At 37.5% G+C, this 15,107-nt stretch overlaps 1 protein-coding gene across 1 annotated transcript in view; it reads left to right on the forward strand.

Moving 5' to 3' along the window:
* The window catches only part of LTBP1 (latent transforming growth factor beta binding protein 1), a 202,148-nt gene that overhangs the window by 107,763 nt on the left and 79,278 nt on the right, over positions 1-15,107 (forward strand). The window contains 1 exon segment of the mRNA XM_040551251.1: positions 14,525-14,647. Within this exon segment, the coding sequence (XP_040407185.1) occupies positions 14,525-14,647 (123 nt within the window).

Below are 15,107 nucleotides of genomic sequence, written 5' to 3' on the forward strand. Positions count from 1 at the left end.
TGCATTGTTCTGTCAGTTCTTCTGCTAAACAGTGAGCCTGGAGACTTTATTGGTTAAGTCAGATGAAACTCGCAAAAGAGAATGATTTTGATAATCATTATAGCATAGAGTATACAGAGGATGATTATTTTGGACTTCAGAGATGAGGCACTACAGTACTGACTACAGCCAGATAATGTCACTGGCAAGTGGAAGTGAAAGTCCATGTATAGCTGGCTCCTGTATAAAGAGGTGAACCACAAACTTGAAGAATGTACATAGTGCAGGTGAGGATCTATGGAGTTAGGGTGCATAGGCAGTGTTACTTCTAAGATCATGCCCTGTATCTTCTGGCTGTAAGCACAAAAGTTATCAAAGCTTCAATGGCTGTGGGAGCTGCGTGATCATGCAGCTAAGCTGAAAAGCCCCAGGGTATTTAGATTCTCCCAGCCAATGGCATCTCTGCCTGAGGAAGCTGAACAGATGATTGTGGATGTATACTCCTCCTTTCTGCATTTCTTGGAGTGTTGAATGGAAGTGCAAGATCAGGATGTAGAAAAAAAGTTAAACCACTTGTCCAAATTGCTTGGCACAGCTCAAGTAAATAAGAGAAAGGAGCTCTGAGAACATGTGAGCAGTCCTGTGGCACTCTACAAGTAGTTGTGGAGGGAGAGAGAAAAAGTAGTTGGCGTTAAAGGATATATGTAGGCACTTTGGAGATAAAAGATAATTGTATTTAACTGAAAACTGTTAGCATGTAGATGAAAAAATGTATGTCAGCCTGCCACAAAAATGATTTTACCAACCAAAAAAATATGGTTTGTAGATCACTAAACACAAATAACTGTTTTGCTGCTTCCATTGCTGAGGGAGATGTGAGCTGCTGTCTGAAAGTTTCTCTGTCAGGCTTGTTAGCTTACCTAATGCTCAGCTCCCTACCTAGTGGTTTACCAGCTTGCAGGGTAGGGGCATCTTGGAGGATTGTGAGAGAAAATTGGATTAGATTAAAATACTAAAAAACTAAATGGAAGAGAACTGCAAATTGCATCTCAAGAGCTTGTTCTCTGATCTGCAGAGAGAGATTGTAGCATCATCCTAATAAACAAAAGGGTTGGGGAGATTTTGATGGCAACTTACTGATTAGGACCGTGAAGTGAAAAAGTGGAGGTGAATATAAGGCATATATGGACCACCTTTTCACATGTCAGATGAAACACACAGGTGATGCATATATTTCAGCCATTTCAAAAGAGATTGTCTCATTCTGCATATTAGCTACACAGTTTTTCAGAATATGCAAAAGAGAGGATTTCTAACTTAGAGCCCATGAAGTGTCTGAAGATAACATCGTGCATCCCTCTGAACACAGTGTGGGAGAGACAGGAGCTTTTGATATCTCCAGTAGTTGAGCACAAACCTGACAGTATATACAATGCATTCCTAGACAGCAGCAACCCAGCAGGCATTGAAAGGAGAGTAGGACATTCAGTTTGTTTCAAGATTCTTGTACCTAGGTGTTGGCAAACCTTATTACATGGAAACTAAGATCCCAAGTCAGGGGCTACAGATGGCTAGAAAATGGTCTGATTCCTGTGAAGGTTGCCAGAAGTAGTTTGCGAGGAAGAAGAATATTGCCAGAAAGTTATTTCGCTGAGCAGTGGCAGGCCGACTGAGAGGGACAGCATATGTTTCTGGGTAGCAGTTCAGTCCTGCCATGGTAGCGTGCAGAAATAGAACAGTACCTGGTAGGCTAGGAGTCGTTTGTTCTATTGGGTTTGATAGTTTTTCCCCTGACACGTTTCTGTACTGCATAACTAATACTGCAAGAAACATTACGATTTAAAGAGTTTCTTTTAATACTGCTATCATCATCTTGGAAGAGAGAGAGCTGTAGACTCTAAATGTAACTAGCAGTTGATAATGGAAACTCATAATCTCCAGTTTAATCGAAGAGAGGGAGTCAAATTATCCCACCAGGAAAAAGACTGTTGATGAATTGAGGATGCAAACAATTTCCTACCTTTCTGGAGAGGGCAGAGGTGGTGACTGCTGAAGGTTTCTCCTATGAAGACAGGCTGAGGAAGTTGGGGTTGTTCAGCCTGGAGAAGAGAAGGCTCCAAGGAGACCTTAAAGCAGCTTTCCAGTGCCTAAAGGGGGCCTACAGGAAAGCTGGGGAGGGACTCTGTCAGAGAGTGCAGTGATAGGGCAAGGGGGAATGTCTTTAAAGTAACAGAGGGCAGATTTAGACTGGATATTAGGAAGAAATGCTTTACTCTGAGGGTGGTGAGGCACAGGCACAGGTTACCCAGAGAAGCTGTGGATGCCCCATCCCTGGAGGTGTTCAAGGCCAGGCTGGATGGGGCTTTGGGCAACCTGGTCTGGTGGGAGGTGTCCCTGCCCATGGCAGAGGGGTTGGAATTAGATGGTCTTTAAGGTCCCTTCCAACCCAAACCATTCTATGATTCTGTGATTCCCGTATTGCCTTCTTGAGGCTTGGGTGGCTTCTCAGTAATATACTCACCAACACACTCCAAAAATGAGGTGCAAATAAGGATGGAACTGAGAGAAGGAATACCCATAAAGCAAAGGATAAATTTAGTCCCATTGAAATATGTAGTGGGATTACAGTTTTCTCTCAGAGAATCAGGATTTTGACCTGTGTTTGAGCAGTCATCACAAAAGCTAGCTTCACATGTGAAAGAGCTGCTTGCAGGGTGTATTTCAGTCCTGTAATGGCCATTAGAATGTGCTTCTCAGTGGGTGAAGCAAAAGTGTCCTATTTGTGTTTATCTAAAGCAGACTCACATTTCTAGAAAAGGAAAGGGTTGCTGAAGAAACAGCTATCCATATCAAAAATCTGAACAAAGCAGTAGCAATAACTATGAAAACTGTTTAAGCTACTCAGAGGTGGGTGTTTGTTTTTGTAATAACTGCTACAATTAAATTGGAAAGTTGTGGTGCAGCATGTCCATACGCAAGTATACATTTTAATTAGATTATTTTTTGCTGAAAGGGTATGTGTGCTGTGCCCGTGCTCAGAAAGGGTGAGCATTGCCAGACCAAATCATAATGGGGATAAATAACCTGAATCCCTGCCTGCAGCTTACTGTGTGCTGTTTTCACCTAGATATCATCCAGCTTTCACTGCCTTTGAAAACTCAGGCCTAAAAGCCTAATTAACTGTTTGTTCTGTATTGTTTTTGCAGTCAAAAGCCTTCTTAGTTTACAAAGCCTATGTGGTATTAGCATGATTAATAACCAGATCCTGATTTTTTTTTTCTTTTCAATTGAGTTAGCTAATGTGAATCATTCTTTTCTCTGATGTATATATAGGACAACAAAGAACCATCTGTGGGTATGTTAATTTGAACAGTTTAATATAATTGCTATCAAGAAAGCTTTTTTCCCCTGGTAATTATCTTTTCAATGGGATGATTTATTACATGTACATGTCTGGATGCCCTAAGGCTGTCATTAAAGACAAAATGCAGTTTATCAGAGTTGCAGCTTCTTTGTCAGAGTACATATGCAGTGCTAATTTCTGGTTCCCTGTTTAGAATTATACTTAGTTTCCTTTTTCTGCTAATGGTTTTCTTGGAAAACTAAAACAGAATGAAAAAAACAGCTGGTAAAAAAAGTTTGGATTCATTTTTCAGGAAACTAACATATGCCAGTAGAGCACTTTAAAGATCTTATCTTGAAGAACTGGAAAAATACCTGAAAATTTGTTGTTTTTCAATGAAGAAGAAAGTTTTGCATTAAAGTTGTTGAGAAGTTCCCATTTGCTTAAAATTAAATGTAAATGAGCTCAAAGAGATAGGTACTTATATGTTAATGGATCAAGTTCTGTAATTGTGTGTACTGGGGGCTTGAAGCTTTTTTCTTTAGATTTCACCGTGATTTAAAATATATTTTGAAGGTGTATTCTGTCCTCCTACAATTGTCTCTAAAATACAGTAATAAATTTGCTTTTTTTCTATTTCGTAAATATTTTTTTACTTAAAGGAGCTTAGCTTCATAAAAATGCTAATTGTTGTAGCTTAGTTACTAAGTTAACAAACTTCTTTCAAAAAAGTTATTTGATGATGATCATACCGTGAAATAAATATATCTCCAGAAACTGGGCTGGGTTGCTGTTTGGACATTGATTATGTGTTTGAAAAGTGTGGCTCTGCAAATTTGCGTTCCAGTAAATTCCACACAGAAGCACAAAATGATTTGGATTGATTTCTCCTGCTGTTGCTTTGTTAGCACACAGAAATCAATAGGTCATTTCTCAGAATAAGAAACTTTTTTTTTCTGTGATTTTAAAAATATATTGCAATAGTTTCATTAGCAACCAAACCTTGTTTTTTTGTTTCTGTTCCCCCATCTTGTTCTCACTAATCAGATTATTATTGAAACAATCAGCTATAGTGGAGGCAGTAAATCCTGGTTGTTACGTATTTCTTAGAATTGAAGATTTTATAGCGGATAACAACACAGCTACAGCAGAAACAGTTGGAGTGGTATTTTCTGAGATGTAGTAGGTACAGTTGTAACTGCAAGTGAATTAAAAAATATGCCTGCGTATTGAGTGTATTTGGAGATGATTCAGTCAGATGGCACTCCCAAAGAAGCTTAAAGTGCACCTACCAAAGTGAGTAGTACTTTCACAAATGAGCCCTAAATTATGTATTTCACTCCTCATTTGCAATATGAGATACTGAACATATTAAAGACCTTACTACACGAAAATCTGCCTGGGCAGATATTACTAAATAACATTCAATGGCAGACAACCAAGTAATTTCTAATTAAGAAGTTGCCCAGTACTTTGACAAATGCTAATTGGTATATAATTGAACTAGACAGTTTGCTTTGCTTAAATGCAGCGAAGTTTCTTAAGTGTGTGAGGTTCTTTTTGAAAAGCAAGTTGCTCACTTTGCATCAAATGCAGATAAACATTTTCCATTCAGTTTTATTACTTAGTTATTTAAACAAAGTCAGTCTGGTTACCTCCTAAAGGTTTTGAAAAATACAGAAATCTGATTTCAGAGCTAAGTGCAGAGGTCCCACTTCAGAAATTTACTTTTCCACAGTGGTTAAGCCTGGAATCAGATGTGGGCAGCAGATGTTATGATTGCTTGTGTCCTCTGGCACCCAGCACTTGTGACAGAGGATATGAGAAAGCCTGCAGTACTTGTTGGCTCCTTCCTAGCCACAAGTTTGTCTGAATATTTTAATACAGCTATCAGGTCTGTGGTGGCCTAACAAGGCTTTCTGCTTTTACAAGTTCCCTTTCTTGGCCCAGTATTTATAAGAATGTTCTTGACATCACGACTGTCCTAACTGGAGTCTGAGTCTCAGGCAAAAAAATAAAATAAAAATCCAACTCAAGACCGTTTGAAAAAGGTAGCAAGAAATTTTTTACTCTTCTGAAATCTCTGGCCAGTTGACATGCCTTCTGCCAGCTGCTATGCCAACTCACTAACTTTGCATCTTGAAATCTTTTTTTTTTAATAATTTTCCTTATTCTGGATTCCATAGTAAAAGAAAAATGGTATTTTATGTTAAATGTTTATGGAAAGCTGATTGTTTGTTCAGCTTTTAAATCTCTCTGGGATTTCCTGGGTACTAGCAGAAGGAAGTACATTAAGTACATCCTTTTTAAAAAAAAAAAAAAAAAACTTATTTTCAAACTGTGATCCGGAGTTTTGTTGCCTACAGTGGTAGAAGGAGGGAACAGTGGAAGCCAGTGTTCAGAGAAGTGGGAACCCATCCTGTAGTTGAGGAAAGTCTTAAAAATTGTGAAGATTGTAGTTTCCTTCTATTTATGCATACAATGTGACTTTGAAAATCTGAAATTTTCATTATCTTGTGAGGTGATTTGTTCAGGTTGTTACCAAAGTTGCCTACCAAACATGTGAAATAGAAAAAGTATAAAAACGAGATCTACTGTTTCAAAAGGGAAGTTGTTTAAAATAATATTAAATCATTTCATAGTGTTCTTGTCTTGTTTCTGAAAATTTTAAATGCCTTTTAATTCAATATATTATAGATTTTTTAAAAGTCTAGTTGTGATAGCTGGCACTATTGTTCTGAAGTTATCAGTGCTTCTGAAAGTTGACTTCATTCTTGACATGAATGATAGCAATGATTTCTTTCAAAACAAAGACTATTTCAGTTTACATTTGCATTATTCTAAATTTGTGTAGTGTGCTCTGATTGGTTTTTGAACTTGTAGACTCTTTTTCTTGAGTAAAAATATTTTCCTTAAAATGAATGCAGTAGTTTTAAATACATACTGTTACATGATTGCTGCTTTGACCAGAACACATTAATAAACGTGCATTCGGTTCTGGAATTTTTGTTTTTAAGTTAAATGCTTAAATGTGGTTAAATGTTTCAAGCTGTGATGATTTTGATGAGCATAAATTCAGTGCATTAAGCATGGAGATGAAAGAATGAATTTCATTTTCTAGGAAAGAATGTTTCATTCCATTATGTGTGTGACCAAATCTGGGCCTCTCCTTATCTGAACAGGGGAGAGTGGCCTTGCTCCAGGTGTCCAAACGAGCTACAAGGCTGGAGAGGGAGAAGACAGCTTTACACCACCGTAGTGTTTCCTGTGATTCTGCATTAGGCCAGCTGGGCCTGGGTGGTCTGAAGAGCTGTTATAATGGTTAACACAGCCAAAAGTCAGTGAAGTCCTTTTCCTAAATACTCTTCCAGCTGGAGGCTGCCAAAGAGAAACACTACAGGGCTGATATTCCAACCATCAGCTCATGTATGTTGGTGTCCAGCAGAACAGTTCTCTGCTGATCAACTAATCTCTTTGCATGACCTCTCTTGGCTATAACGGGCATCAAACTCTTTAGGTTGTGTTGAGCTGTTAACATGTTGAAGACCAGTAGGCTGTGAAGCATTTTCATATTTGTTTGCAGAAGAATCCAAGTCAAGTATTTCAGTAAAGGGACAAATTATAATGGAGGTTACTGTAGCTTTATGATGCACCCTGTAAATTACTCAGCGTGTCTTACAGTAACCATGTGAAGCATATTGTTTCAGCAATAAGCGGCAGGTATCTTCGTGTAAGTAGGCACAGGAATGTTTCCTAGGGCTGGGTGTTTACACTTGGCATGGTTTGTTATCCTTGGAATAGGGATACTCAGGCTACATTATGGTGTCACTAATCCTGGAATATAGCTGAAATGATTCACTTCCTGAAAGTGATTGAGTTAGGCATACCATTGCTCAAGGAAAGGTAGGAGAACTTTGCACGGAGGTTTCCAGTAAAGAATCAAAGTAGTGTCAAACAACAGCTATTGCAGCCCCAGATTGCTTTAACCTACTTTAAAAACCATTTTAACAATTGGAGAATGCAAGCAGAGAATTGGAAGGTAGTACCTATTGCAGCATTTCCTCACTTCCAGCACAGGTTTGTTCCATGCACTGACATACAACAGAGGGGATACCCTTTTGTTCACAAATACCTATACATTAGCCAGAGTAAAACCTTCCATTATAACTGCTTTGTCACTTAAAATTTAAGTACTGCAGGACAGAACTTGGTCAAATGTCTAACCTCCTATCCTTTTAAAGTTTTGTTCCATGGATTTCCTTCTCAGTTGCCAGATTTCCCCAGTGTGCAATGCATGTAAGAGGGCTGAATAAATAAATCATCCAATTACATACTTGAGTAAAAGAGACTGACCTTCATAATATAGACTGAGGTGTTGAAAAGCCACTGAGCTTTTGAATCTTTAGGCAAGGAAGAACTGTTTGGAGAAAAGTAACAAACAAGGACTAAGTTATTTTTGAACAGGCTTGGTTTTGCTTTCTTCTGGACTATTCAGTCCTTCCCTAAATCACAGTTATTGGGGAAAAAAATAGTTTGTTGTGTTACATGCTGCCTGCACTTAGACTAATTAATTTTCATTTACTGTTGTGAAATTCACAACACGTAATTCCAAATGTGTGTGATCATGGCTAAAAACAGGGCGGTTCTTCACCTGAATGTTATCTGTTTGTGGAACGGGTTTCTGGTAACGTGCTTTCAAAAAACAGTTGTGTTTTGCAGTATTTTTAATATGAATACTTGAAAATTGACTTACTGTGAACAGGAATGAAAATAAAATTTCTTCTTGAACCTTTTTAAAAATCAAGGAGCAAAAGCCATGAGTAAAGTAAATTACGTTTCATTATTTTCAATCCAAGGAAATTTTCAATTTGCTATCTTATCCATACATTTTATCTTCCAGTTACTAATCAGTATATGTAAAGGTTTTCGAAGATGAAACTATTTTTAGACTTGGTAAAGCTATATATGACAATTACCGTGCTTTATAAGAAGTTCAATGTTGGTAGTTGTTTACACAAGCACGTGCTGCCTTAAACCATTCCCATCATCCTCCTTTACTTCTGTTTGTTGTTTTTTTCTTTTCCTGAAGTCATGAAGATTACTCTCTTCATATAAGCAGGCAAATAGTTAAGAAAAGGCTGTTTTAGCTTTTTATTTTTTTCCCCGGGAAATTCAGTAGGAAAGAAAGTCATTAATGCATTGCATTTTCTGAGAGCAGGTTCACCTGACACCCAGTAGACGTCAGTAGATGCATAAAAATCTGTGGGAAGGTGTCAAACGCTGTCATTGAGAAAGTTTTAAGTTTTTAGTGTGGAATATTGTGGGATAAATCAGCAGTGGTCTGAGTGATGTAGTTGCCGTGTCTGGCCAGGAACACTGCAGTGGCTCTAGAGGAGAGAATGGTCACTGCCATCGCTGTATATCAAGGTGTGTGCTTAGGCGAGGGTATAGAAGGAGCTGGGACACCACAACCTAACCTTTATGCTCCTACAGCACCACTGTTAAGACCTGGGTTATGGCAAAGCTGCTGTGCATTTGCATGAATACATGAGAGCAGAGTCACCAGCAAATGCTCTGGGATGGCACATGGCTTCCACTGCCACCTCAACAGATTCAAAGTAAAGCTTTCATTTCTTGTCAAGCTTTCAGAGAGAGGGACTACTAAAGAATAACAGCAAAGGGTAAGGCTGTCCATGCAAAATGCCATTGCTTCTTTGTGGCCGATGGAGTCATGCCAGTTTATACCCATTGAGCAGGGTCAAATCATTCACATTATCGAGCAGCAACTCTAACAAAATCAACACTTTATCAATTCATTAATTATAAATAACAGCACCTACTGTGAGAGTTTGTGTTAGAGCCATGCCAGGTGCTATGTGGAAAAGCTCCTTGCATAACCTTTTTTTCTATTTCACTAACAGACTTTTCACCAGAAGAACTTTGTTGCTCTATTTTCCTTGAAAACTGAAAATTAGTATTTAGTTTGTCTTTAGAAACCTTTATTTACATATGCATAGTCTTATAGTAGTGCTACAGAGCTCCTTAAAATATTTCCACTGTGTAGACGAGTTTTGATCAAATCACTCTACAAATGTGCTGTCAGTTTGTACTTGAGCACAAAACATTATGAATGGTATGACAACATTCATACCAAATGAATTGGCATTGCAATACAATTTTTAAAATGAAACATTTTAAGTCCATATGCAGAAAAAAAGGAGAGGGATTAAAAAAATCTATTAATTTTGAACCAGATTTCTTTTCCAGCTGCTTGAACAAGTTGATTCCGATGCAATTTGCACAGCTGGGCAGGCTGGCAGGTGGTAGGAAACATTTTGGATAGGTGACCTTTTACCACAGTCTGAAATGATATGATAGTCCATCTGGAACGGATTTTTCTACACAAAGTTTTTAAAGACTATTCTCACCTGTTTTTATGTTTCTTTTGAAAGTTTGAAGTTTGTTATCAATTTGTGGCTTGTTTCTGTTGGATCCCTCGATAGACTTGTGAAATTCAACATAGAATGTCAGGTCAGTAATTCTATGAGCTCATTTAGAAAACATGAACTTGGCAAAGAAGCATTAAAGATACACTATAATTAAGTTACACCAAGACATCAGAACATCAAAAATTGGACAAATTTATCAAGAGTAATATCCATATCAGGAACTGTGGAAAACTGCAGAACAAACATTCATTGGTATTTGCATACATTTTAAGCTAGTGATTGCAGGTGGCAGTGCCCACATTAAATACAGAGCCCATGTGAATGGGGTCTCTGTACTGTAGACAATACAAGACAATATTTTTAAATACTAGACATACAAGAACATTTCATCAAGAGAGTCCTAAAGCAGAGATTGCAAGAGCAGCATCTGTGAATGTTTTCTGTAGAATAGCTGAATCATTTGGAAAGGAAGATGATTGTGTTTTTATGAATTATAGGAAGATCACCATCTATCTGCAGTTTATCCACTTCAGTAAATAATGCTACGAAACTTTAACTATTAGTAGGCAAAACTCCAAAACACAACTATCACAGAGTTGCGACCACTAAATGGATTTGATACATTCCAATGCCAGCTTTTCTCAGCAGTGATAAGGAATAAAGTTCTGGGCTGTTTAAAAAAAAAAAAAAAAAAAAAAAAAAAGCATGTCATTTCTACTTAGATGTTATTTAAACTCGATTTACTTTAAAATTCATAATTACAGTTTGTGTGTATAAAGACTTAAATGCAAGCTATGTTAATAACATTTTCATTACAAAATTTAAACAGCACAGTTTTGCCACTAGGTATTCAAGATCACTCAGCTAGTTGGTCTGTGACCTGTAACTGGAATTTACTTAAGTACAAGGCTGGATTATGTGCCCGTTTCTGCAGGACAAATTGTTGTTTTTTTTTTATATCACTGTATATACATGTATTCCAGTTCAGTAGCTAAGTTATTCAGAGTTTAAAAACTTCTTGAGAATTGGAAAAACACCTTTCCTTCTACAACATACCAATAATTATACAAAATTAAAGGACGTGGTTCATCTGAGTAGTGCAGGTAATGTTAATATGAAAATGATAGAAATTCAAGTTAGAAAGCAGTAGAAAGCAGGACTCATAACATTTTTTCCCCTCTTATCTATCTGTGTCTTTATAGGTTTTTGTTATTATTTTTTACATGCCCATGACCTTTCAGTATTCAAATAATAAAATTTATCCATGTATAATTTTTGACTGAGTTCCAGATTCCTTCAAGTAAAGTTTGATGCAAACATTGAGTAAAATCATCATCTAGTAAACGAAAAATGCATCATCACTGATTTTAAATATTGAAACCATGAATGTACTCACGTAAAGCCATATAATCACATTACAGTTATACATGAATTTAAGTAAAGTTATACTCATAGGCAGGAAAAGAACCAAATTTTGCATAATGATAACATATAAGCAGATAGCAATGTATTTTAATGGTAAGCAACCAAGTGACTAGGTTTTTCCTTGAAAATAAGAACTTTAAATTTGAAATCAAATTAGTATTATTTAAGATCAGTTGTCTTTTTCACTGATTTAAAATTTAAATGTTGTCTTCACTAGGCAAAGCATTCCTGCCAAGTCTGCATTCATAAAGTGACAAGAAAAAGCAGTATGATTTGTATGTCTTCGGGGAGATATCTTACATTTTTTCCATGTAATAATAGACTAATTTTACTATAAATAAAAATGTATGCTTAGAATTGGTAGAATGATATTGCGAGTTTTCCTTTCTTTCAGAATAAATCAGTCTCTTCTTCTAACTTGTTTCCAAGGACATAGTGCTTCATCAAAGCAAGTAGAATTTTTCCTTTGCTTAGTATTTGAGGACTGATCTAAAAACCCAAATTGTCAATACGTAGAAATTTCAATAGTGGATTCTGAGTGTTACAGTATTTGCTTTATGTTAACTTCTAGGTATTTCATAATAATCTCTTTATGTTCATTGTTTTGTCTGATGTTTTGATAATACAGAGTTGGCAATATGTCCATTCCTCCCAACAACTCTACAGCAGTGTCAATATGCTTCTATTTAGGAATGTTTCAATGGTTTTTGTTTGTGAGCTGTTAAGATTTGTGAAATTAATTTCCTCTCAGTAGTCACAAAAAAATACGGAATTGAAACAATGATGGTATTTCCTTCTGGAATCAGTTGGCACTCTGTAGATTCCTTCAGTCCTATTTTGAGATTTCAGGACAAAAGAACAAACCTAGTTAGACTAATCAATTAAAGAAGCTGTCTAAAAGATGTCAAGTACATCAGAAGTCCAGCTTACTAAATCTTCTGTATTAGTGAAATCCATAAATAAGATACTGCTGTGCTTATATGGGACACCTTCCTGCTCAAAGATTGGATGAGTTAAAGGTAGACTGCTGCAGGAAAAGACCTTGAGAGTATTTCAGCATTTTTGTGCTCTTTCTCTTATACCATTCTCCTTTTTCAATAGTCTACTCCCTCTGAAGTCAGAAAGTCACATAGTCTGGGAATTTCACTGAAAAATTCCTTTGCGGCAGAACTGATATTTTATAATTCATGTGGTTACCATCATATTTTATCCAAATTTATAGGATATAAATTATCACTCTTTGTCACATGTGGCTACATCTGTAGAGGTGAAGTTGATCCAGGTGGTATCAAGATCAGATTGGGTACAGTAATGGAAGAGCTGAAGGATAAGATCAGCACAATATTTGGAAAAAATCACAGCTGACGTGGCAACTTCAAGTCCACTGTACTGTGAATTTAAGTTGTACAGCACTGCATAGGGACAGGTAGCTAAACTTCTGGAGGAAAATGAAGATAGTAATGTGAAAGATTCTTCAGTTTTCCAAAAGCTAACACCAGAATATCTGTTACATTTAATATATTCAATTTGTCATCATCATTGATTGTGATGAATCAGGCAGCAGCCTACAATGTAGTCAAATAAAGCTGTGAAGGGTTTATAAAAACTAAGATGAAAGGTTATATACATACATACATACATATATATATATATATATATATATATATTTGATAAAATGAACACTAATACTTGATTTCCAAGAAGCCGGCTGAAATGTCTGACTTTTGCTTGAAGCTTGTTTGCACAGCAGTGTAGGCATTTTTCCTAGCTTAGAGTTAGGGAGGAAAAGTCTTATGTAGGATTAATGTGCATAAACATTTTAAAGTAGGCCTATTTCAATGTGCTGTTGCTATTTTTTCTGAAAGATGAGACAGGATAGAGACAAATTAAGGGTTTGTGCTTTTTTACCTAGTTATTTATTTTAAGGATTTTCATTATCAGTGCAAACCTACATTGTTACTGTCTCCTGGCATAAAATCCTAGTTTGGCTGACTTGGTTGCAGCTGGTATCCAGATGATTGTCAGACAGGGCCTATTCAAAGAGTAAGTGAATTATAAATACCACACCAGGTATGATTAAAGGCCTTAATCCCCGTGTGTGGGGTGTGAGGAGAATGATTCACTGGAACCCTAGAAGGGACAACGATACAGCTAGCCTAGTAACTATCAAACAGGTCTTTGCAGTCATTAATTATTACAGACTTGTGTTCCTATTAATGCAATCCTTTTCCTTGCCCAGATCTGTGTTCTTTATTCCGTGAAGAATATTCTTGCTGTTTAGGTGGTAAGCTTTTAAGGTCAGAGATGGTCTTTTTGTGCTCAATGGACCTTCAGGCACTACCACAATACAAATAATAAATACTGTATTAAGTGTGTCAAGCAATGTTCCATTCTTTATGAAATGTACCACATCGATTAAAACATGTCTCTGTGAATATTCTTGCAAGTTGTTTGCATTATCTGCAACCCATGTATTGGGTGTAAGAGGCAAGGTTTTGGTAATGGTGGGGCTGCAGGGGTGGCCTCTCTGAGCAGAGTCCAGCAGCTGCCCTATGTCAGATCAGAGCCGGGATCTGGGGAGATCTGAGGATCTGGGGGGAGCTGCTGCCCTTGGGGGACCTGTCCTGGAGCAGTTTGCTCCTGGGGGATGGACCCCATGGTACGGAGCCATGGGGGAGCAGTGCTTGAGGAGCTGCTGCCTGTGGGCAGCCCCTGCAGGATCAGTTCGGGAAGGACGGCATCCTGTGGGAGGGACCCCACGTGGAGCAGGGGAAGAGCATGAGGAGAAAGGCGGAACAGAGATAAGCATTAAGGATTGATATTAAAAAGATATATTTTTTTTGGTTCTCACTGTTCTATTCTGTTATTAATTGTGAATAAATTTAATTAATTTTTCCCAAGTTGTCTGTTTTTCCTGTGACTGTAATCAATGAGCAATCTCTTTGTCCTTATTTCAACCCATGAGTTTTTTTCATTGTATTTTCTCTCCTTGTCCCACAGAGGACTGGCGTGAGAGAATGCCGTGGTGGGCACCTGATGACCAGCCAAGGCTAAGGGAGGGGGTGGTTGTTAGCATATAGTCAAAGCATATTTGTTTTTTAATTCAGAGTACTTGACAATGATATATAATGGAAAAACAATCATATTATTTTCTCAGCAATATTTTAAAAGGTAATAAATTTTCAGTATGGAAAAAAATGTTGCTCAGTGTGTTAGCTGGTAATAAATAGTTCTCCTGCACGTGTTTGAAAATAGATCAGGTAACTTCTGAAGAAAGAAGAATATTCATGTGCATTTCAGTATCTGATTATTTGCAATTTTTCCACAGATATCAATGAATGTCAGTTACAGGGAGTATGCCCTAATGGTGAGTGTTTGAATACCATGGGCAGCTACAGATGTACCTGCAAAATGGGATTTGTGCCAGATCCTACCCTCTCAAGATGCATAGGTGAGTAATAGTGCCGATCAAAGATACTTAGTTCTAATTCGTATGAGGATTCATAAAACTGGCCACAACTTCCAAGCTGTCCTTGTCCTTTTTGCTGCCCCTGCCTCTTCATCTCAGTTTATTTGCTTTATCTAGTCAGAGTGTTCATGCTTCTTTGCTGTTCCTGTCCTGGAAGCCTTGGACTCCACCAGTCGCCATCCAGGCTCCTTGCCATCTTTTCCTGTTTTTACTTGCTCAAAACCTTCAAGGCCCCATCCAGCCTCTTCCTACACTCTTGAGTTGTTCTCACCAGCGTGTAGTTCTCTTTTCCAAAATTTTTCTTTCCCCTCTCTGCTATATCCCCAGCCCAAATCGCCTTTGTGACCTACCCTCCTCTCTTCCACTTCTGCAACTTTATCCTGGGTAGTTTCCATTGTGGTTTTATAGAAGGATGAAAGGCACCTCCCTCACATACCTCCTT

Source organism: Cygnus olor, chromosome 3, assembly GCF_009769625.2.
Source record: "Cygnus olor isolate bCygOlo1 chromosome 3, bCygOlo1.pri.v2, whole genome shotgun sequence".
NCBI classification, from domain to species: domain Eukaryota; kingdom Metazoa; phylum Chordata; class Aves; order Anseriformes; family Anatidae; genus Cygnus; species Cygnus olor.